Source organism: Hordeum vulgare, chromosome 4H, assembly GCF_904849725.1.
Source record: "Hordeum vulgare subsp. vulgare chromosome 4H, MorexV3_pseudomolecules_assembly, whole genome shotgun sequence".
In the NCBI taxonomy this organism is placed as follows: Eukaryota; Viridiplantae; Streptophyta; class Magnoliopsida; order Poales; family Poaceae; genus Hordeum; species Hordeum vulgare.
The window spans coordinates 222514941-222539546 of NC_058521.1; the positions used below are offsets into that span (position 1 = coordinate 222514941).

General features: G+C 45.3%; 2 protein-coding genes across 2 annotated transcripts; both read right to left on the bottom strand.

Moving 5' to 3' along the window:
- Positions 1-1934: 1934 nt before the first annotated feature.
- LOC123448422 (sodium/hydrogen exchanger 2-like) lies at positions 1935-12158 on the bottom strand. Its single transcript, XM_045125283.1, has 13 exons — positions 11678-12158; positions 11461-11579; positions 10938-11035; positions 10800-10859; positions 10448-10689; positions 10319-10365; positions 10130-10196; positions 9932-10032; positions 9731-9838; positions 9492-9630; positions 9343-9405; positions 2615-2698; positions 1935-2475 (listed from the first exon to the last, which is right to left on the bottom strand). The coding sequence occupies exons 1-13, from the start codon at positions 11828-11830 to the stop codon at positions 2131-2133; spliced, it is 1626 nt and encodes a 541-aa protein (XP_044981218.1). The 5' UTR covers positions 11831-12158; the 3' UTR covers positions 1935-2130.
- LOC123448421 lies at positions 2726-5723 on the bottom strand. The gene is made up of 2 exons (XM_045125282.1): positions 4515-5723; positions 2726-4425 (listed from the first exon to the last, which is right to left on the bottom strand). Exons 1-2 carry the CDS (start codon positions 5721-5723, stop codon positions 3652-3654), a joined length of 1983 nt encoding a protein of 660 aa, XP_044981217.1. The 3' UTR covers positions 2726-3651.
- Positions 12159-24606: the final 12448 nt, after the last annotated feature.

A 24606-nucleotide genomic window follows, 5' to 3' on the forward strand; every position in this document is an offset into this window, starting at 1 on the left:
GTTGCTCTTCGTCCTTGAACACGCAGTCAAACTGGTATCTTTCGTCCGAAGAATCGCACAGACGGAACTGTTGCATGGTTCGCCGCTTGCATGGCTCATACTGCTGCCGATCCCACTGCCGAGCCTCATCATTTTCAGGCTGCACTGAGCATTCCTCACTGGCGTGCTGCGATGGAACAGGAGTTTCAGGCTCTACTGAAGAATGATACTTGGCAACTTGTTCCTCCGGCATCTGGCGTCAACGTCATTGATTCCAAGTGGGTTTTTAAAGTCAAGAGACATGCCGACGATTCTATCGAACGCTACAAGGCACGGCTAGTTGCAAAGGGCTTCAAACAGAGGTATGGTCTTGATTATGAAGACACTTTCAGTCCAGTCATCAAGCCTACTACCATTCGATTGTTGTTGTCTCGTGCTGTTACTCGAGGTTGGTTTCTTCATTAGCTTGATGTGCAGAACGCTTTCCTACATGGAATCTTGGAGGAGGAGGTTTATATGTGTCAACCACCGGGTTTTGTTGATCCTGCACATCATCATCATCTTTGTCGTCTTTGTTAAGGTGTTGTATGGACTAAAACAGGCTCCTCGTGCGTGGCATGCACGCCTCGGCTCTGTCCTCCGGGCTCTTGGGTTTATTCCCTCCACTGCTGACACGTCGTTGTTCCTTCTTCAGCATCCCGAGGTTACGATGTATCTCCTGGTTTATGTTGATGATATCATCCTTATCAATTCCTCAGATGCTGCCGCTGATCGTCTTGTGTCTGCTTTGAGTGGTGATTTTGCTGTCAAGGATTTAGGTGCTCTGCACTTCTTCCTTGGTCTAGAGGTCGCACGGTCTTCTGCTGGGTTGACTCTTACTCAAAAGAAGTACTCCTTGGATTTATTGCGTCGTGCTGGAATGCTGAAATGCAAACATGCTATCACTCTGATGTCTGCCACTGATCGGTTGTCTGCTCTTGATGGAGACCCTCTTTCACCTAATGATGCTACTGAGTACCGCAGTCTTGTTGGTGGGCTGCAATATCTTACTATCACCAAACCAGATATCTCTTATGTAGTCAACCGTGTGTGTCAGTACCTTCATGCACCCATGACATCTAATTGGTCAGCTCTGAAGCGTATTCTACGATATATCTGCCTCACTGCCTCCTATGGGTTGCTTCTTCAGCCTGCACCATCTTGTGAGCTCTCAGCTTTTTCATATGCGGATTGGGCTGGTAGTCCCGATGACAGGCGATCCACGGAGGGTTATGCAGTATTCCTTGGTTCTAACTTGATCATCTGGAATGCTCGCAAGCAAGCTACAGTATCTCGCATCAGTACTGAAGCTAAGTATAAGGCAGTTGTTGATGCGACTGCTGAGATCATATGGGTACAGTCCCTGTTGAGAGACTGAAGCTAAGTATAAGGCAGTTGTTGATGCGACTGCTGAGATCATATGGGTACAGTCCCTGTTGAGAGAACTGAGAGTCTCTCCAGGTTGACTATCACTTTGTTCGGGAACACATTGCACAGAAGCCACTCTGTATCAAGTTCATCTCATCAAAAGATCAACTTGCAAGCCACTCTGTATCAAGTTCATCTCATCAAAAGATCAACTTGCTGGCATCTTCACGAAGTCTCTCCCACAACCATAGTTTGTAGACTGTAGACGCAATCTTAACTTGCTTTGTACTTGAGGCAATAGTTAAGATTAAGGGAGGATGTTAGATTGTATATGTAGAGTTTGTATACGTCTTGTATTGTACCCTTTGGTACCTCTATATAATGAGATAGTCACACCCCGTTTAGGGTGTCGCGCAGTTTCCTAAAACACATGTTTAACATGTTAAACAAATATATGATTGTGTTTTTTTCTCAGAAATTTTTAGGTGTAGAAATAGTATTTCACTGAAAAAATAAAGGCCTCCCTGTAGCTCAGCCTACAGGTGCACTTTTCGCGTGATACTCCTTTATAATGTGCAGTGGCTGGTGAGATATGCACAACTGTATGCAGGTCAGGTAATTAGCCTAAATTAGCAGCTACGAAGAACCGTTCTACCTCAGATTTACAGCAATTACACTCACTATAGCTAATTTACAAAACTTCTTTTCCTATTAAACCCTCCCCTTCTGCGTCTGTGCAGTCCTCTAGTTCTCACTTCCATGGGCCAGTAATGGTAGACTGCTTTCGGTGGGAGATCCGGGGACAAATGGGACGAAGCCTCGACCTCCAAACATCGGCCGCATGAAGGCATTGTCAAACTTGCGCCAGTAGTGGTGGACTGACCGTGTCGGGCTCGCCAGGAGCATCCGGAGGCTCGTCGGGCGGCGTATGCTCACACTATTCTCGACATCTGTCTCGGGCCCATTCACGGTCAGCTGTTCAAGGAAGGACTTTGGGCTGGATGGCTCAGAAAGGGCACTCACTTCCCTAGTGAGGTGCCTCGCTGGAATCAGTAGTCTGATCAATGGCTTAGTCAGTAGCCCAAAGACCTGATGAAATGTAAAAGATTTGATAATATGAGTAATTATCTGGAGGTTGGCTTCCATATTATGTGGTTGTTCATATTAGAGATTTTGTAGCCTTGAATGGAGAATGTATGGCATTATTTAAGAGGAAGAGGAAACTTACAATTGTGCTGAAAAGAACAATAATGATTGTACTGGTGATCATGATAGCATTGCTAGGGAGCTGAGTGTGCCCTGATTTTGCAAACTGCAAGTGATAAAATGACTAGTTAGACAAAGCATGAAGGCAAACATGAACATACATAAGCAAAAAATCCAGCCTTTTCTTGGAGCAGTTTCATTTGCAAATAGACCAGCTACACGGGCACACACATACCCACACACACCCTAATTGAGATATCATATTACAGTGGTAACGAATATATTAATATTTCTTTCTAAAGAAGAGTGACACTGTCAGGGGATGGTGGGTTGGAGAGGAGGTTGTAGTCGTAAGAGACGGGAGGCCGAGGGCGAATCCCTCACCCGGCCTATCGCTGGAGAAGGGGGTGAGGAGAGGCGCCGGGGCGCAGGAGCATAGAGGTGAGAGATTAGATTGTTTCTGCTTAATTTTATTGATCCAAAAGCAGGCTATATAAAGTCTGATTACAAGACTAAACTCCTACTCTAATTGGGAGTTGGTAGGGTAACCTTCTACGGGACTAAACCTTTCCAACTAACCCAAACTCCTAATCTAACACAACTTCTATAATTAAACTAAGCCATAGTTTAGGCCGGTGCAGGCCCAGACTGCGTGGGGCCTGCCTTGCGCCTATAGGGCTGACCCCACATGACATCTCCCCCTCCATTCTGAAACAGCTCGTCCTCGAGCTGGAAACTCGGATAATGATCACTGAAGGTGGTGACATCCTCCCATGATGCAGCAGACGCCGGCTGGCCCTCCCATTGAATGAGCACCTGTTGAACGCCGCGGGCAATACGAGCACGCAATGCTTGGACAGGAGTTGGATGTACTCGAGCTTGAAACAGCGGGGAAGCATCGGCGGAACTTCTGGTGGCTCACCATGGTATTTCTTCAGGACTCCGACATGGAAGACATTGTAAATGCGCGCGCATGGGGGTAGCTCCAAACAGTAAGCAACCGTATCAATTTTAGCGAGGACTTTGAAAGGCCCATAATATTTGGGAGCCAACTTCCCTTTAGCGCCTACTCCCAAGGAATGCAGCCGGACGGTGCTGAAGACGTAGCCAAACCCACTCGCCAATATCAAAAGAAAGGGCCCAATGCTTATCATCATAGTAATGCTTGTACTGTTGTGCTGCCTGAAGGAGACGCTCACGGATGTCGATTAAGAACTGATCGCGGTCGACGAGCTGCCGTTCCACCGCCTGATTGCGAATTTCGCCTGGCGTATAGTCCCGGAGTGAGGGGGGATCCCGTCCATAAACCACCCTGAAAGGAGTATGCTTCAATGCTGAATGGTACGAACTGTTGTAGCAGTACTCCGCCCAAGGTAACAATTGTAGCCACTGCCGTGGGCGATCCCCCGTTATGCAACGCAGGTACATAGTGATGACGCGATTCACGGCCTCCGATTGTCCATCAGACTGTGGATGGAAGGCCGAACTCATGTGCAAGCGCGTCCCTGTGGTGGCAAACAGAGCCTTCCAAAAGCCCGAAGTGAAAACCACATCCCGGTCCGACACGATGGATGTTGGAAACCCATGAAGTCGGACAATGTTGGAGAAGAAGGCTTTAGCAATAAACTCAGCAGTGTACGGATGCACCAAGGGTAAGAAATGTGCATACTTGGAGAAACGGTCCACGACAGTCAGGATCACACTCTTGCCGCCTACCTTAGGAAGTGCCTCAATGAAATCCATGGAGATGTCTTCCCAGACACGAGATGGAACTGTCAAGGGCTGCAACAAGCCGGCTGGATGAAGATGCTCCGTCTTGTTGCGTTGACAAACCTGACAAGCATGAATATACAGCTGAAGTGCTGCCCTTGCTTGCGACAGATGGAAATCCCGGCGAAAACGATGAAGCGAATTCTGGATACCTTCATGGCCCGCATCATGGGCTGCAGCCAGGACCTCCCCGACCAGCGGCGACGCAGGTGGCACATAAGCTTGTTGTTGGACGGTGACAATACCATCCACGAAAGCCGAAGGCTGGCCCAACTCACCAGATTCGAGTTGTTCACGTAATGCGACGAGTGCTGGGTCCGTGTGAGCAGCCTGACGAAGAGCTTCGAACAGATCAAAAGCAGGCCCGGATATGGCGAGTGCCTGGGCAGCAAGAGCATCACGGCGAGAAAGAGCGTCGGCGACGATGTTTTGGCGACCTGGTTTATATTCCACCGTAAAGTCGAACCCCAACAACTTGCCCACCCAATGATGCTGAGGAATGGTAGCGAGGCGTTGGTCCAGTAAAAACTTAAGGCTGTAGTGGTCAGTTTTGACAATGAACACACGTCCCCAAAGATAGGGCCGCCAGTGGCGCACGGCATGCACCAGACCAATGAGTTCCCGCTTGTAAGCGGCGAGTGAAGCATGGCGCGGGGCGATGGTTTTGCTGAAATAGGCAATGGGGGCGATGGTTTTCCTGAAATAGGCAATGGGGCCGCCACCTTGATGCAGGACTGCCCAGAAACCCGATCCAGAGGCATCACACTCCACAATGAAAGACACTGCAAAATCCGGCAGCTGAAGCACAGAGGCGGTGGTAAGAGCTGTCTTGAGAGCTTCAAAGGCAGTAGTCGCTGCACGTGTCCAAAGAAATCCGTCTTTTTTGAGGAGTGCTGTGAAGGGAGCTGCAATGGTGCCAAAATCCCGAATGAACTTGCGGTAGTATCCGCCAGACCTAAGAAACCACGCACAGCACGGATGATGCGCGAAACCGGCCAGTCCACCACGGCGAGAACCTTGTCTCTATCCATGGCAACTCCTGCAGCGGAGATGACGTGTCCCAAATAAGCCATGGTTTCCTCCCCAAAAGAACACTTCAAGCGCTTGAGAAACAACTGATGTGTGTGCATAGCCTCCAAGACGAGCTTGACATGACCAAGGTGATCCGACCAGGACGAGCAGTAGATCAAGATATCATCGAAGAACACAAGCACAAACCGGCGAAGGTAGGGACAGAGGACGTCGTTCATGAGTACTTGGAACGTTGTTGGGGCATTGGTCAAACCAAAGGCCATCACCACAAACTCAAAAAGGTCATCATGTGTGCGGAACGCCGTCTTGTGGATATCCTCAAGGGCCATCCGAACCTGGTGGTAACCCGACCGAAGATCCAGTTTGGTGAAAAAACGGGCACCCTTCAGCTCATCCAGAAGTTCATCGACAACGGGAATTGGAAACTTGTCCTTGATGGTGACAAGGTTGAGACCATGGTAGTCGATACAAAAACGTCAAGTCTTGTCATGCTTTCTGACGAGTAGAACTGGGGATGAAAGTGTCGAAGAACTAGGACGGATCAGACCACGAGCCAGCATCTCTGAACATTGGCGCTCCAGTTCATCCTTCTGAATAGTTGGGTAGCGGTAGGGGCGGACAGCAACCGGCGGTGTCCCGGGAAGAAGATGAATATGATGGTCAAGGGCACGCTGCGGTGGCAGACCGTGAGGGTCAGCGAAAACGTTGGTGAATGTGGCCAGAAGGCTGTCCAGGAGGTCCTTGCCTTCGCACGCATGTAGGTTAGCAGGCCGTCCAAGGGAGCCAAGTCCCGACCAATCCACACGGTGATCCGAGTGCCAAAACGACATCCACTGCGTCGTGAAAATCCTAGAAAATTGGCCCAAGAGTTTTTAGAAATCGAGTACCGAGGACGATGTCGAACCCGCCCAATGGGATGGCATGCAGATCCACAACGAAACGCTCCTTGTCAATGGTGATCGCAGCTTGCTGCAGGAGTCCGTCACCTTATCGTCATTAGCGACCGTGACTCCCAGGCGACGATTGGAGGAGAAAGGCAGCCCGACGACGGTGGCCAGCTCTTCGTGGATGAAGTTATGAGTGCTGCCCGAATCGAGCAAGGCAACCAGGTCACGGTCCCCAATGCGGTGGTGGGAATGCGTGTGACAACCAAGAGGGAGATTTGTGCCTCCTGGAAATCCCCAAACTGCTCGTCTTCGGCGTCGGCGGACTGAATGTAGAACAGTCGTTTGCAGCGATGGCCCCGCGCAAACTTCTCGTCACAATTGAAGCAAAGACCCTTAGCGCGCCGTTCATCCATCTCGGCCGGCGTGAGTTTCTTGAAGACGAGCGCGGGCTAGGGGCTAGAGGAGTCTAGTAAGGGCCAGATTAGGTGCACACATGGGACGGAGTGGACGGCTGGGCCGTGCAGCAGGGGCGCGGTGCTGGTGACAGTATTGAGGTGCTCAAAGGAGATTGCTAAGTCCATGGCCGCGTCCAAAGTCGCTGGTTTCAACATCTCGACCTGAGTTTTCATGGGCTCGCCCAAGTTGTTGGTGAAGATATCCCACTCATTGTCGTCGGCAATGGGGCGCACCCGAGAGAGATTCTCTAGGAAGCGCTTGGAATATTCCGCCACAGTGTCGGAGCGGCAGGTAGAGATCAGCTCGCCAAAGGGGGTGGCGCATGTTGGCGGACCGAAGTGGTTGGCGATCAGTTTTTGAAACTCTGTCCAGGATGGCCGTTGGCCCAGCTTTGCCTCGAGGTGGCCATACCATAATGCAGCGACATTGATGAGGTGGTAGGATGCGAACTAGGTTTTATCGGCCTTCTGCGTTCGTTGGCCCAAGAAGAACAGGTTGCAGCACGTCAACCAGGGTCGTGGATCGTCGGCCCCGTCATAGAGAGGAAAGTCAATCTTGTAGAGGCGCGGCGCCCGATCTGGTGGTTCAGACACGGCGGCCGGGGCTGCCACGTGGGACGTCTCGGGTGGCCGTAGAAGTCCGAGGCCGCCTAGTTGGAGCGTGCCCTTCCCTTCAAGCCGGAGGAGGGCCGGGTTTTGCTCGCGCTGCTGCTGGGATGTACCGGCGAGCTGCCCCTGGAGTTCCTTGAGCGTGTCTGCGATGGATTTGAGGGTGGTGTGGTCATAAGCGCGCTCCGTCCGCGCGGTGTGGTTATCCTCAAAGAGGTTGTTCAGCGTGGCGACCACGGCCTCATGATCCTCGTGTTGTTTGAGCGCGAGGTTTTCTAGGGTTTGCGGTAAGGGCGCCGGCGGCGGAGGCGGTGGAGGCATCACCGCCTGGATCGACGAAGAATCTGATACCAAGTTGTCAGGGGCTGGTGGGTTGGAGCGGAGGTTGTAGTCGTGAGAGACGGGAGGCCGAGGGTGAATCCCTCGCCAGCCTATCGCTGGAGAAGGGGGTGAGGAGAGGCGCCGGGGCGCAGGAGCATAGAGGTGAGAGATTAGATTGTTTCTACTTAATTTTATTGATCCAAAGGCAGGCTATATAAAGCCTGATTACAAGACTAGACTCCTACTCTAATTGGGAGTTGGCAGGGTAACCTTCTACTGGACTAAACCTTTCCAACTAACCCAGACTCCTAATCTAACACAACTTCTATAATTAAACTAGGCCATAGTTTAGGCCGGTGCAGGCCCAGACTGCGTAGGGCCTGCCTTGCACCTATAGGGCTGACCCCACATGACAGACACTCAGAAAGAATATGCTTACTATTATTTCCTTTAACCGCATGTTTTCAATTTTTGGTTTGTGGATGACTCCTTTTAAATCAAAAGGATTTTTTGGATAAGTGTTTTTTTTACAAAAGATAACGGATTCAATACTGTGGAGGATATCATGTCCTCATCGTGAGATGTCCTGCACATAATATCTTTCTCAGATCTTTAACTATAGTTAAGTTCCATCACATGTCACAACTAAATACATCAACTTTACTGACAAAAGAAGGTAGGTTGTGCTTGTAGCACAGGTTTTGGGTTAGCGATACAGGATTACTATGCAGGTAGTGCTATTGTACAGACGTCCATCAATAGGGAGTGAATGTCAAAGATATTCGGTCTTGAGTTCACCTTTTTGCTTCAGACATGCTAAGTTCATGAAACAATACTCCGTAAATTGCATGCCATAACCTGCCCAACAACTAATGGGTATTCCAGGCCTGTACATGCAGTCAAGCGGGACATGTTCAATTTTTTTTTTAGAAGTACGTAAATTATGCTATACTCCCTACTATGACTTTTCATGAAATTTGTTCACCAATGATAATTGTTGAAGTGTACCGGTGAAAGGTAAATAAACAAAGTTTGGCATGCAAATTGCATATTCACATTCATGTGTTTTCACAAATTTGGTCTGAGTCATTGTTTTTAAGGCGTCCCTAAAGCGTCGTCGTCGCCTAGGCGTCAGAGCGCTCCCTCTCCGCTTTAGAAAATCGACCGCTTTGGGCGCCTAGGCGCCTAAAGCGTCCGCCTAGTCGTCGCCTAGGCGTCAAAGCGCTCCCCCTCCCTAAAGCGGTAAGGCGTCGCCTTAAAAACCACTCTGAGTTCCTGTTTAAGCCAACAGATTTGGTGTATCTGTTCCTAATGACAGAATTCTAATAAGGAATAAGGTGTTACATTAGCATATACTCCCTCCGTTCCTAAATATGAGACCTTATAGAGATTTCAATACGGACTACATACGGAGCAAAATGAATCAATCTACACTCTAAAATGTGTCTATGTACATCGTATGTAGTCTGTATTGATTGAAATCTCTAAAAGGCTTGTATTTAAGAACGGAGGGAGTACTCATGTTCCATAATTCTTGTCGTGTTGAACTAAAATCACGACAAGGATTATGGAATGGAGGGAGTACTTATTAAGCATGATAAAACACCAAGACTAGAAAACTTGATCATGCATTACACCCAAAACACATATGGAATAGATCAGACACAATACTTTACCTTATTGTAGGCCAATGCAATTGACACGGCACCTCTCATGAGACCCGCCCACCAAATAATAACCTGAATAACCCACATCATGTAAGTAACAGGAGTGTTAATTTTGAAAGGACATAACATACATAAGATGTTTCTAATATGACACTCACTTGCTGCCTAACAGAGATCTTCTCGCCTGGAGTTTTTTTGGTCAAATTGGAGAGATAAGATAGAGGGAAAACAAATGCAGCTCTTGCAACCAGCACCAACGCCAAAATAATGGAGCTCAAGGCAATAGATTTCATTGGGCTGCATGGTACAAAAAACGCGTTACAAAACAAAACTGTCTGTGGATTTGAACAACAAATAAGTTACTACACACATGGAAAGAAGCAGATAGAGAGCATACCTATATGTTTCACTAACAATTTTCCACTTCTCTATATCCAATGCATCCATGCCAACATAGAGAAAGAGAAACGTCTCAGAGATGAATGACAATGTGGCAAAGGCATGCCTGTTGTGCACAGAATGACATAAGCATCAGCGAAAATCAGATGTCAAATGATGGAGTCACATGTATTTCTGATACAAACAATGCAGATATTACTTGGTTGTGACCCTGGAACTCTCTGTTACATTGTGCCAGGTATAGTGCGACATTACAATACCACAGAAGAAAACCGTGAGAATACCACTCAAATCAAGCAACTGCAACACAAAGCAACCAGTCAATATCAATTAGAGCTAGCTGATAGTGACAGATTATGTAGTATCTATTGTGAAGTTAATAGTGAAGGGTACTTACTTCAGCCAGCATGTAAGATAAATAAGCCATGAGCATCATAATAGCAACTTCACGATCAGTGGAGTGCCTGGAAAAAATGCCAAATTAGAGGAACAAATCATAAAAGCAGATTAGAAAATCTGAAAATGTATTGAGATTGATGACACATGTATCCTATCAAGCACACAATTTAATATGTCAAGTACCAACCTGCCAAAGTACAGTTTCTTGATGACATAAGCACTGAGAAGTCCACTCTGCAGTAAGAACGCAAATTCAGTGAGACAACAGAACTTGACAAGTTAACAAAGCCAAAGGTGGAAACAGGACAGAACTTACAGATACTCCAAGAAAGGTACTGGCGCCAAATAGATAGAGGAAATTTCCAATGAATTGTAAGAATTTGAGGCTACTGAAATTTCCAAGATCAAAGTTCTGGATTGCATTGAACAACACAACTGATGTCGCATCGTTAACAACACCTTCACCAAACACCAAACTGTACAAGAAAGGTGTCTCATCTTGGCTTAACACCTGCAAGGTGCAAACAGAGTCCGTTGCCGAGAATATTGCCCCAAGTGCTGAAAAAGCGAACGTGCATAAAGAGTCAAAAGCAAGAACAGCAGACACGCAATGGAAATTCTTATACTTAGTTAATGGAAAAGTTTATGCTCCAGGTTAAAGAACTGACCGAGGTAGTCTCCAAGCTCAAGGGCGCCTATGTTCAGCCTTGATACTAGCCCCATGGCACCTGTGATAGATTGGGCCAGTGAGACAGGTGAGCACAAAGCAACATGCCAAGTGGAATTTTAAGAGGGAGAGAACCTACCAAGTGATATTATACTGAAGGAGATCAAGGTCCCAACTACGGCAAACAATGTAATAGTCATGAAATTGCGGAAGAATTGTTTCTTCTTCACTTGGAACCTGGTCAGGGATAGGGGAAAAGAGTAGAGTGAGTCATGCAACTGTTAGGCTCCTTAAAAAAACTTGCAGCTAATTATCTAGTATTATTACTATCAGCCTTCCTTGTTACTCTAAAAGATATAGTGACATTCAGTTATTAGAGAAAATGATTTGCGCATCAGGCAGTTTCCATCATCTTAACCTAAAAAACAAATTTTATGGGATCCTTGGAACGCTCCTAAAATCAGAACAGCAAATCAGTGACCCTACTCATTAATTTCAATTTCTCTAAGGATTCTCATGAAGACTATTGTATATATTACCTCTATCCCAAAATAACTGTCTCAACTTTGTACTAGCTTTAGTACAAAATTGTACTACTAAGTTAAAGTTAAGACATTTATTTTGGGACGGAGGGAGTATTAATTTGCATAAGAAGAACATACCCTGCATTGAAAATGATGGGCGGGAGCAGGTAGATAAAGAACAAATCCTCGCTGAAGACCATTAAGCGCGAGTTCTTCCCGCTGGACGCGAAGAGGATGACCGTGCCAGCGCCCAGCCCCTGCAGACCCACGCGCGCAAGGATCAAATACCGCAACCGCAACCGCAACACAGAGAGAGAGAGAGAGAGAGGAGCAAACGGGAAGGGACGGTACTGACAAGCAAGAGCGCGGTGGTGGACTCGTTCATCCAGCGATTCTCCTCGAGGAGGTGGCCGACGATGATGCAGATGCACATGAGCGCGACGAACAACCCCACCGCCATGATGGAGCCGTAATCCGCCGGCGGGTCGCCCAGCCCCAACCCCATCATCCCCCCTCCGAGTACCGAAATTAATCTATGGAAAACTAATTGAGCCTTCCCTTCCCCAACGCCTGCCTTGGAAGTCCACACCGAAAGCAGGAGCCTTGTGTTACACGACAAGGGACGAGAGGAGCGGCGCAGAGGCAGCGATCGGCCGGCGGGTCTGGGTAAAGGTGGCGCCTTCGCGGCCAAGGCAGGTGGAGGAGGGAAAAGATGCGGGGGAAAGCGACGGCGCGAGGAAACATGGAGGAGATTGAGGAAGTTGGTTTGGGGATTTTTATGGTGCGCCACGTGCGGCGGACGAACTCCTCCTCTGTTTCTGTTTGTTCGAGCAGGAACACCAAACGATCTCATTAGATTTTATGGTGCTCTGCGCCGGCGGCCGAAACGGGCGGCCGGCCCGCGATCCACCAACCGCGTCCGGATTGTTGGATATTCATGCAATATTTTTTTCTCGATGCAGCAAAAATTTAACGCGATGCAGTAATTTTTCAACGGTTGCAATAAAAAATAAAATTCATAGAAAAAGAAATATCTATGTAATCGTAGAAAAAACAAAGCTGATGATGTGTGATGACAAAATTAAACGTCGGTTGTAACAAATATCTACGTAAACGTGTATGCAACTTTTTTAGTGAACGGTTACAGCAATAAATGATGTCGGTTGTAACAAAAATTAACACGGTTGTAGCGAAAGTAAAAAAACTTCAATTGTAACGAAAAATACGACGAACTGGAGTTACAACCAAACGTATATACAACCTTTTTTACTAAACAAATATAGCAAATAAAAACGTTTTTAGCAAATATGACGCTGGTTGCAACATTTTAGACGGAAAAATATTGCACGTCCAGTCAGCGCTCAGCGCGCGAACGGTACGGCCGGCGCACCGGCCAGAAACGTTTCCTTTTTCTGAAGAAAACGTCGCGCCGGCCGAACGCTTCGCCGGTCGCGCGTGACCCGCGCGCTCGCTTGCCAGTGTATGCAATAAATTTTGTTCAGATTCGTTGTAACCGTGATAAATTTTGCTACAAGCGTTTTCTATTTTTGTTACAATTTGTTCATTAAAAAAGCTACATTCACGTTTGGTTGTAACTCGAGTTCGTTGCATTTTTTTTGGTACAACCGTGTTAATTTTTACTATAACCGGCATCATTTTTTGCTGCAACCCTTCACTCATTCGTCAGAGTTGCAAGCCGAATTCACCGAATTGTTTTGCTACAATTTTTTTTGTTTTGCTACCACGCATCATCAAATTCGTTTTTTTTCTACAATCACTTAGATTTTTTTTTTTTGCTATAACTATATCTTTGTTGCAACCGTTGACGAAAATTACTGCATCATAGATAAAATTTGTTACATCAAGAAAAATTGTTGCATAGAGATCCAACGACGCGGTCCGCGTATAGCTAACGGATCAGACGGCCCGCGCTGGCCGAACGATTCGGGTGGCGCGCTGGCGTAGAGCATTGCCTTTTTTTGTTCTTCGAGTTTAAAAAAAATGATTTGAAGTGAGGCTGGCGCGAGGGTGCCGTAGGCGCACCAAGGAGCGAGCTTGTCCCCGCGCTGCATAAAGGCACAGATGAATGAATGAGCGAGTCCTCTCGCTGGGGGCCACCTCGTATGACCCGAAGGCTCAAGGTCCAGGCTCCAGCGGCCCAGCCCTTGCCTGTCTCTATACCCACCGTGCGTGCTCGGCGTGGTGCTATTTGTTTGGACCTGCTATACGGCGCTGCAGGCGCAGCCCACCATTATGGGCCGGCTCATCAAACAGCTTCTGGAGCCCCGTAGCAGGCCCTGAAATAAAAGTTCATTGATTTTTGATTTTGCAAAAAAAATTCTCAAAATGGGAAAAAAATTCACAGATTTTAAAATAATAATAATCAAATTTGAAAATGTTTATCACATTTGAGAAAGCTTCATCAAACTTTATAAAAGTTCAGCGATTTTGAAAAATGTTCATCAAATTTGAAAAAACATTAATCAGTTGTCAAAAAGATCATCTTATTTTAAAAAACTTCATCGAAATTTTTAAAAAGTTCATCGAATCTGAAAATATTTCATCAAACTTTAAAAAAAATTCATCGACTTAAAAAAAGAGTTCATAGAATTTCAAAAAAAAGTTCATTGAATTTGAAAAAAAGCCCATCAAATTTGATAAAAACTTTACTAATTTGAAAGAAAACTCATCGATTTTTTTTAAAAGTCCATCAATTTGAAATAAAAGTTCATTGACTTTGAAAAAAAGTTCATCGATTTTGTAAATAAGTTCATCAATTTTAAAAAAAATCATGAATTATGAAATTTTTTGATGAATTTGAAAAAAAAAATCAACGATATTGAAAAGTTTATTAAATTCAAAAAAGTTCATCCAATTTGAGAAAGATTCACGAATTTAAATGAAATCCACGCATTAAACAAAACTTATTTTAAAAACGAACGGAGGAAGGAAATAAAAGTATGCAGTGAAAGAAATTTGGTCTAGTAGGCTGATGACGTGATGGTTCCATCGCAGGACTCGCAACGAATTGGTCGCGTGATCGAATCCTCTGCCCGCACATTTTTTTGTACCTGAAAAGAGATAACAAATGGGCCGGCCCAGCAGGGGATGCTCCACGCGCCGATTAGCAAAAATTGGCTATATGTGGCGCTAAATAGGAACCGCCCTATTTGTTCGGGATTCTTCCTCCTAGATCGCTCGCGGACTCAGCAATGGATCAAGCCCAGGGCAAACCGGTCCAGGGCCTCGTCAACCTTTGTTGAATGTAGCAATTGCTATATTATTTGCTATACTCAACAAAGCAAATGGGCCTCATGCCTCAGGCCGTCGTCTGAGCTGTTTGGGGTCTAAAATCATCACTGACCTAGATGGTTTAAGGTTTCCAGCGCACCTACGGAGGATTTGCACGTGGTGGATGTCATCACGGGAACAGGGCGTGCTACACGTCGGAGTCAGAAATTTGTGAGTCGTCTGATCTTGTAACATGAGTTGTGTTTCAGGAACATCAAAGACGTGCTTGGTTACCTGCAATGTTTTTTATCACTTTATATACATATCCTAGTGATGGAGGATGAAAAAGTTTAAGGTGGGACGAACCCTAAAGCCTAAAAAATAATTTGCAGAAATGTCAAAATAACATGTACGACAATAATAATAATAAACTTTGATGATTTTACATGATTTTAAACTAATTCAAATACAATGAAAATGCAAGCATATTTAAGTAGACCTTAAAACAAATGGATAATGAAGCTTTACAACCATCTATATTGTGAAGCTATTCTTAGAAAATTTACATCCTAAATGCACAACATGAAAATGAAAAAAATTATGGCTCTTCGTGGGATGGCATGGTGTATTATTTTTTTAGAGAGAGAGAGAGTGATAGAGGCGAAGTTGTCCGTGTCTTTCGATGAGATGATGGCTATCGTTTTTGGTGGAGTATACTTTGACGATCCGACTACGAACGTGCGAAGACGTCGCGCCTTAGGAATCGCTAAACCAACTCCAAGAGGTTATTGACCACATCGGAGCACGATCAACCTGACCACGAGGGTCTGTTTCCTGCACGCAAATGAAGAACAAGCAAGAAACTGAAATTGCAATCGGGATATTGCGAATATAAGAGGAAAGCTTTATTGATGAAAGTGGGGTTTTGTGACGTCTTGGTCTGGTCGTAGAACACAAACGAAGAATGCGAAGTTGCAGCTATGGCGAACTTGTAATCTAGACAAAACCCAAGTCTAAACGGTTCCCTAAGTGTTGTATATATGAGGGAATAGAGAGGGATTTTCGTGACCCTTGGAGGAGGGGTCCAAAAACGACCATAACTCGATTTCCCCACACATACGGACTCTAAAAACATCCTATGTGGTAGTATTTCAAAATTACATGGCCCTGGCTCAAAAATAAGGTGACACAACACCTATAAGTGCCTATGGACGACACTTATGAAGTGACATCTTGTATATTTCGTCCAAGCCTTCATGCTTTCCTTATCACGACTTCAAAGTTTGAAAATCACCTCTAGAAGCTCCCTTGTTCTTTCTCGTGTGTGCACCTTCCCCTCCATGCTTGGTCCCACTCCAATGGCCATCTTCCTTGTCCATGCTAGGTCCTTCATTCATAAGAAAAACAAAAGTATCTAATTTAGGCAGCATCATATGTTAATGAACATTGGAAGGAATTCCAAGAAACGAAAGTACCTGGTAATTCAATTGGCATGCGCGAGCTCTAGTAACTCGTCTAGTAGGTATATCAGGTGTAACAATTGTATTGATGTCCTCATCATCCTCCCCTTCTTGAATTAGCCGTCCTCAATGGAAGATCATCTTCCTCACCCAAATAAGGCTTCAAATCTGCAACGTTGAAAGTGGGACTAACCCCAAACTCTGCATGCAGCTCAAGTTTATATGCATTATCATTTATTTTCTCTAACACCTTAAAAGGACCATCAACACATGGCATTAGCTTTGACATGTGCAAATTAGAAAATCTATCCTTACTCAAATGCAACCAAAGAAGATCTCGAGGTGTAAAGACTGTTGGGGAACGTCGCATGGGAAACAAAAATTTTCCTACGCGCACGAAGACCTATCATGGTGATGTCCATCTACGAGAGGGGATGAGTGATCTACGTACCCTTGTAGATCGTATAGCAGAAGCGTTAGTGAACGCGGTTGATGTAGTGGAACGTCCTCACGTCCCTCGATCCGCCCCGCGAACAATCCCGCGATCAGTCCCACGATCTAGTACCGAACGGACGGCACCTCCGCGTTCAGCACACGTACAGCTCGACGATGATCTCGGCCTTCTTGATCCAGCAAGAGAGACGGAGAGGTAGAAGAGTTCTCCGGCAGCATGACGGCGCTCCGGAGGTTGGTGATGACCTTGTCTCAGCAGGGATCTGCCCGAGCTCCGCAGAAACGCGATCTAGAGGAAAAACCGTGGAGGTATGTGGTCGGGCTGCCGTGGAAAAGTCGTCTCAAATCAGCCCTAAAACCTCCGTATATATAGGTGGGAGGGAGGGGAGGAGTCAGCCTCAAAACCTAAAGGTTTGGCCGAAATTGGAGGTGGAGGAGTCCTACTCCAATCCTACTTGGAGTAGGATTCCACCTTCCCACTTGGAAACTCTTTCCACCTTGTGTTTTTTTCCTTCTCAAACCTTATGGGCCTTAGTGGGAACTTATTCCAGCCCACTAGGGGCTGGTTTATCTCTTCCCATAGCCCATGAGACCCCTTGGGGCGTGACACCCCTCCCGATGGTCCCCGGCACCCCTCCCGGCACTCCCGGTACACTACCGATGAGCCCGAAACTTTTCCGGTAATGCACGAAAACCTTCCGGTAACCAAATGAGGTCATCCTATATATCAATCTTCGTTTCCGGACCATTCCGGAAACCCTCGTGACGTCCGTGATCTCATCCGGGACTCCGAACAACATTCGGTAACCAACCATATAACTCAAATACGCATAAAACAACGTCGAACCTTAAGTGTGCAGACCCTGCGGGTTCGAGAACTATGTAGACATGACCCGAGAGACTCCTCGGTCAATATCCAATAGCGGGACCTGGATGCCCATATTGGATCCTACATATTCTACGAAGATCTTACCGTTTGAACCTCAGTGCCAAGGATTCATATAATCCCGTACGTCATTCCCTTTGTCATTCGGTATGTTACTTGCCCGAGATTCGATCGTTAGTATCCGCATACCTATTTCAATCTCGTTTACCGGCAAGTCTCTTTACTCATTCCGTAATACAAGATCCCGCAACTTACATTAAGTTACATTGCTTGCAAGGCTTGTGTGTGATGTTGTATTACCGAGTGGGCCCCGAGATACCTCTCCGTCACACGGAGTGACAAATCCCAGTCTCGATCTATACTAACTCAACGAACACCTTCGGAGATACCTGTAGAGCATCTTTATAGTCACCCAGTTACGTTGCGACGTTTGATACACACAAAGCATTCCTCCAGTGTCCATGAGTTATATGATCTCATGGTCATAGGAACAAATACTTGACACGCAGAAAACAGTAGCAACAAAATGACACGATCAACATGCTACGTCTATTAGTTTGGGTCTAGTCCATCACATGATTCTCCTAATGATGTGATCCCGTTATCAAGTGACAACACTTGCCTATGGCCAGGAAACCTTGACCATCTTTGATCAACGAGCTAGTCAACTAGAGGCTTACTAGGGACAGTGTTTTGTCTATGTATCCACACAAGTATTGTGTTTCCAATCAATACAATTATAGCATGGATAATAAACGATTAACATGAACTAAGAAATATAATAATAACTAATTTATTATTGCCTCTAGGGCATATTTCCAACAGTCTCCCACTTGCACTAGAGTCAATAATCTAGTTCACATCACCATGTGATTCCAACGAATCCAACACCCATATAGTTATGGGGTCTGATCACGTCTTGCTCGTGAGGGAGGTTTTAGTCAACGGTTCTGAAACTTTCAGATTCGTGCGTTCTTTACAAATCTTTATGTCATCTTATAGATGCTGCTACTACGTGCTATTCAGAAATGCTCCAAATATCTACTCTACTATACGAATCCGTTTCACTACTCATAGTTATCCGGATTAGTGTCAAAGCTTGCATTGACGTAACCCTTTACGACAAACTCTTTAACCACCTCCATAATCGAGAAAAATTCCTTAGTCCATTAGTTACTAAGGATAAATTTCGACCGCTGCTAGTGATTCAATCATGGATCACTCTCTGTACCTCTCAACATACTTTGAGTCAAGGCACACTTCAGGTGCGGTACACAGCATGGCATACTTTAGATTCTACGGCTAAGGCATAGAAGACGACCTTCGTCTATTCTCTTTATTCTGCCGTGGTCGGGTTTTGAGTCTTACTCAAATTAACACCTCACAACGCAACCAAGAACTCCTTCTTTGCTGGTCTATTTTGAACTCTTTCAAAAACTTGTCAAGGCATGCATCTTGTTGAAACTTCTATTAAGCGCTTTCGATCTATCTCCATAGATCTTTGATGCTCAACGTTCAAGTAGCGTAATCCAGGTACTCCTTTGAAAACTTCTTTCAAACAACCTTGTATGCTTTACAAAAATTCTACATTACTTCTGATCCACAATATGTCAACCACATATACCTATCAGAAATTCTATAGTGCTCCCACTCACTTCTTTGGAAATACAAGTTTCTCATAAACCTTGTACAAACCCAAAATCTTTGATCATCTCATCAAAGTGTATATTCCAACTCCGAGATGCTTGCACCAGTCCATTGAAGGATTACTGGATCTTGCATACTTGCTAGTATCTTTAGGATCGACAAAACCTTCTGGTTGTATCACATACAATGTTTGCTCAAGGAAACCGTCGAGAAAACAATGTTTTGACATCCTACGTGCAATATTTCATAAATAATGCATCAACAACTAACATAATTCTAACAGAATTTTAGCATCGCTACGAGTGAGAAAGTCTCATCATAGTCAACTGTTTGATCTTATCGAAAACATCTTTGCGACAAGTCGAGCGTTTCTTAATAGTGACTTATCACCATCATCGTCTGTCTTCTTTTAAAGATCCATTTTTACTCAATAGTCCTATGACCATCAAGTAGTTCTACTAAAGTCTACACTTTGTTTTCACACATGGATCCTCTCTCGGATTTCATGGCTTCCAGCCATTTGTCGGAATCTGGGCCCACCATCGCTTTCTCCGTAACTCGTAGGTTCACTGTTGCTCAACAACATGACCTCCAAGACAGGGTTACCGTACTACTCTGCAGCAGTACGCGACCTTGTCGACCTACGAGGTTTGTAGTAACTTGATTCGAAGCTCAATGATCATCATCATCAGCTTCCACTTCAATTGGTGTAGGCGCCACATGAACAACTTCCTGCGCCCTGCTACACACTGGTTGAAGTGATGGTTCAATAACCTCATCAAGTTCTACTACCCTCCCACTCAATTCTTTCGAGAGAAACCTTTCCTCGAGAAAGGATCCGTTTCTAGAAACAAACACTTTGCTTTCGGATCTGAGATAGGAGATGTACCCAACTGTTTTGGATATCCTATGAAGATGCATTTATCCGCTTTGGGTTCGAGCTTATCAGACTGAAACTTTTTCACATAAGTGTCGAAACCCCAAACTTTCAAGAAACGACAGTTTAGATTTCTCTAAACCTCAGTCTATACTGTGTCATCTCAACGGAAATACGCGGTGCCCTATTTAAAGTGAGTGCAGTTGTCTCTAATGAATAACCCATAAACGATAGTGGTAATTCGATAAGAGACATCATAGTATGCACCATACCAAATAGTGCGTGGCTATGACGTTCAGACACATCATCACACTATGATGTTCCAGGTGGCATGAACTGCGAAACAATTTCCACATTGTCTTAACTGTGTACCAAAACTCATAACTCAGATATTCATTTCCATGATCATATCGTAGACAGTTTATCCTCTTGTTACGACGAACTTCATTCTAAAACGGAATTGAACTTTTCAACATTTTAGACTTGTGATTCATTAAGTAAATACTCCTGTATCTACTCAAATCGTCAGTGAAGTAAGAACATAATGATATCCACTGCGTGCCTCAGCACCCATTGGACTGCATCCATCAAAATGTATCACTTCCAACAAGTTACTATCTTATTTCATCTCAATGAAAACAAGGCCTTGCTCATGTGGTATGATTCGCATGTCACTAGTGATTCGAAATCAGGTGAGTACAAAGATCCATCAGCATGGAGCCTCTTCATGCAATTTATACTAACATGACTCAAGCGGCAGTGCCACAAGTAAGTGGTACTATCATCATCAACTTGTATCTTTTGGCACCAATATCATGAACATGTGTAACACTACGATCGAGATTCAATAAACCATTGAAGGTGATTATTCAAGAAAATAGAGTAACCATTATTCTCTTTAAATGAATGATCGTATTGCAATAAATACGATCCAATCATGTTCATGCTTAACGCAAGCACCAAATAACAATTATTTAGGTTTAACACCAATCCCGATGGTAGAGGGAGCGTGCGACGTTTGATCATATCAATCTTGGAAACACTTCCAACACGTATCGTCACCTCGCCTTTAGCTAGTCTCCGTTTATGCCGTAGCTTTCATTTCGCGTCACTAATCACTTAGCAACCGAACCGGTATCCAATACCCTCGTGCTACTAGGAGTACTAGTAAAGTACACATCAACATCATGTATATCAAATACACTTCTTTCGACTTTTGCCGGCCTTCTTATCTACCAAGTATCTTGAGTTGCTCCGCCCCAGTGATTGTTCCCCTCATTATAGAAGCACTTAGTCTCGGGTTTGGGTTTAATCTTGGGTCTCTTCATTAGTGCAGCAACTGTTTTGCCGTTTCACGAAGTATCCCTTCTAGCCCTTGCCTTTCTTGAAACTTAGTGGTTTTACAAACCATCAACTATTGATGCTCCTTCTTGATTTCTACTTTCGCAGTGTCAAACATCGCGAATCGCTCAAGGATCATTGTATGTATCCTTGATATGTTATAGTTCATCACGAAGCTCTCACAGCTTGGTGGCAGTGACTTTGGAGAACTATCACTATCTCATCTGGAAGATTAACTCCCACTTGATTCAAGCGATTGTCGTACTCAGACAATCTGAGCACATGCTCAACGATTGAGCCTTTTCTCCTGTGCTTTGTGGACAAAGAATCTTGTCGGAGGTCTCGTACCTCTTAACAAGGGCACAAGCATGAAATCACAATTTCATCTCTTTAGAACATCACTTATGTTCCGTGACGTTTTACAACGTTTTCGGCGCCTTGCTTCTAAGACATTAAGTATTTTTGTACTGAACTATCGTGTAGTCATCAGAAACATGTATGTCGGATGTTCACAGCATCCACAGACGACGCTCGAGGTGCAGCACACCGAGTGGTGCATTAAGGACATAAGCCTTCTGTGGAACAACGAGGACAATCCTCGGTTTTACAGACTCAGTCTGCAAAGTTTGCTACTATCAACTTTCAACTAAATTTTCTCTAGGAACATATAAAACAGTAGAGCTATAGCGCAAGCTACATCGTAATTCGCAAAGACCATTAGACTATGTTCATGACAATTAGTTCAATTAATCATATTACTTAAGAACTCCCACTCAAAAAGTACATCTCTCTAGTCATTTGAGTGGTACATGATCCAAATCCACTATCTCAAGTCCGATCATCACGTGAGTCGAGAATAGTTTCAGTGGTAAGCATCTCTATGCTAATCATATCAACTATACGATTCATGCTCGACCTTTCGGTCTCATGTGTTCCGAGGCCATGTCTGCACATGCTAGGCTCGTCAAGCTTAACCCGAGTGTTCCGCGTGCGCAACTGTTTTGCACCCGTTGTGTGTGAACGTTGAGTCTATCACACCCGATCATCACGTGGTGTCTCGAAACGACGAACTGTAGCAACGGTGCACAGTCGGGGAGAACACAATTTCATCTTGAAATTTTAGTTAGAGATCACCTCATAATGCTACCGTCGTTCTAAGCAAAATAAGGTGCATAAAAGAATTAACATCACATGCAATTTATAAGTGACATGATATGGCCATCATCACGTGCTTCTTGATCTCCATCACCAAAGCACCGGCACGATCTTCTTGTCACCGGCGTCACACCATGATCTCCATCATCATGATATCCATCAACGTGTCGCCATCGGGGTTGTCGTGCTACTCATGCTATTACTACTAAAGCTACGTCCTAGCAAAATAGTAAACGCATCTGCAAGCACAAACGTTAGTTATAAAGACAACCCTATGGCTCCTGCCGGTTGCTGTACCATCGACGTGCAAGTCGATATTATCTATTACAACATGATCATCTCATACATCCAATATATCACATCACATCGTTGGCCATATCACATCACAAGCATACCCTGCAAAAACAAGTTAGACGTCCTCTAATTTTGTTGTTGCATGTTTTACGTGGTGACCATGGGTATCTAGTAGGATCGCATCTTACTTACGCAAACACCACAACGGAGATATATGAGTTGCTATTTAACCTCATCCAAGGACCTCCTCGGTCAAATCCGATTCAACTAAAGTTGGAGAAACCGACACTTGCCAGTCATCTTTGAGCAACGGGGTTACTCGTAGCGATGAAACCAGTCTCTCGTAAGCGTACGAGTAATGTCGGTCCAAGCCGCTTCAATCCAACAATACCGCGGAATCAAGAAAAGACTAAGGAGGGCAGCAAAACGCACATCACCGCCCACAAAAACTTTTGTGTTCTACTCGAGAAGACATCTACGCATGAACCTAGCTCATGATGCCACTGTTGGGGAACGTCGCATGGGAAACAAAAAATTTCCTACGCACACGAAGACCTATCATGGTGATGTCCATCTACGAGAGGGGATGAGTGATCTACGTACCCTTGTAGATCGTATAGCAGAAGCGTTAGTGAACGCGGTTGATGTAGTGGAACGTCCTCACGTCCCTCGATCCGCCCCGCGAACAATCCCGCGATCAGTCCCACGATCTAGTACCGAACGGACGGCACCTCCGCGTTCAGCACATGTACAGCTCGACGATGATCTCGGCCTTCTTGATCCAGCAAGAGAGACGGAGAGGTAGAAGAGTTCTCCGGCAGCGTGACGGCGCTCCGGAGGTTGGTGATGACCTTGTCTCAGCAGGGCTCCGCCCGAGCTCCGCAGAAACGCGATCTAGAGGAAAAACCGTGGAGGTATGTGGTCGGGCTGCCGTGGAAAAGTCGTCTCAAATCAGCCCTAAAACCTCCGTATATATAGGTGGGAGGGAGGGGAGGAGTCAGCCTCAAAACCTAAAGGTTTGGCCGAAATTGGAGGTGGAGGAGTCCTACTCCAATCCTACTTGGAGTAGGATTCCACCTTCCCACTTGGAAACTCTTTCCACCTTGTGTTTTTTTCCTTCTCAAACCTTATGGGCCTTAGTGGGAACTTATTCCAGCCCACTAGGGGCTGGTTTATCTCTTCCCATAGCCCATGAGACCCCTTGGGGCGTGACACCCCTCCCGATGGTCCCCGGCACCCCTCCCGGCACTCCCGGTACACTACCGATGAGCCCGAAACTTTTCCGGTAATGCACGAAAACCTTCCGGTAAACAAATGAGGTCATCCTATATATCAATCTTCGTTTCCGGACCATTCCGGAAACCCTCGTGACGTCCGTGATCTCATCCGGGACTCCGAACAACATTCGGTAACCAACCATATAACTCAAATACGCATAAAACAACGTCGAACCTTAAGTGTGCAGACCCTGCGGGTTCGAGAACTATGTAGACATGACCCGAGAGACTCCTCGGTCAATATCCAATAGCGGGACCTGGATGCCCATATTGGATCCTACATATTCTACGAAGATCTTATCATTTGAACCTCAGTGCCAAGGATTCATATAATCCCGTATGTCATTCCCTTTGTCATTCGGTATGTTACTTGCCCGAGATTCGATCGTTAGTTTGGGTCTAGTCCATCACATGATTCTCCTAATACTTGACACGCAGAAAACAGTAGCAATAAAATGACACGATCAACATGCTATGTCTATTAGTTTGGGTCTAGTCCATCACATGATTCTCCTAATGATGTGATCCCGTTATCAAGTGACAACACTTGCCTATGGCCAGGAAACCTTGACCATCTTTGATCAACGAGCTAGTCAACTAGAGGCTTACTAGGGACAGTGTTTTGTCTATGTATCCACACAAGTATTGTGTTTCCAATCAATA

What these genes read in the sequence shown, in the direction of transcription:
- LOC123448421 (XM_045125282.1), bottom strand. Translation starts at nt 5,723, where the DNA reads ATGGCCCTTGAGGATATCCACAAGACGGCGTTCCGCACACATGATGAC. An exon ending in CCATGATGCGGGCCATGAAG is followed by an intron (nt 4,426 to 4,514) that starts GTATCCAGAATT and finishes CATGCTTGTCAG; the next exon opens with GTTTGTCAACGCAACAAGAC.
- LOC123448422 (XM_045125283.1), bottom strand. Translation starts at nt 11,830, where the DNA reads ATGATGGGGTTGGGGCTGGGCGACCCGCCGGCGGATTACGGCTCCATC. An exon ending in CCACCACCGCGCTCTTGCTT is followed by an intron (nt 11,580 to 11,677) that starts GTCAGTACCGTC and finishes GTGGGTCTGCAG; the next exon opens with GGGCTGGGCGCTGGCACGGT. An exon ending in CCCATCATTTTCAATGCAGG is followed by an intron (nt 11,036 to 11,460) that starts GTATGTTCTTCT and finishes ATCCCTGACCAG; the next exon opens with GTTCCAAGTGAAGAAGAAAC.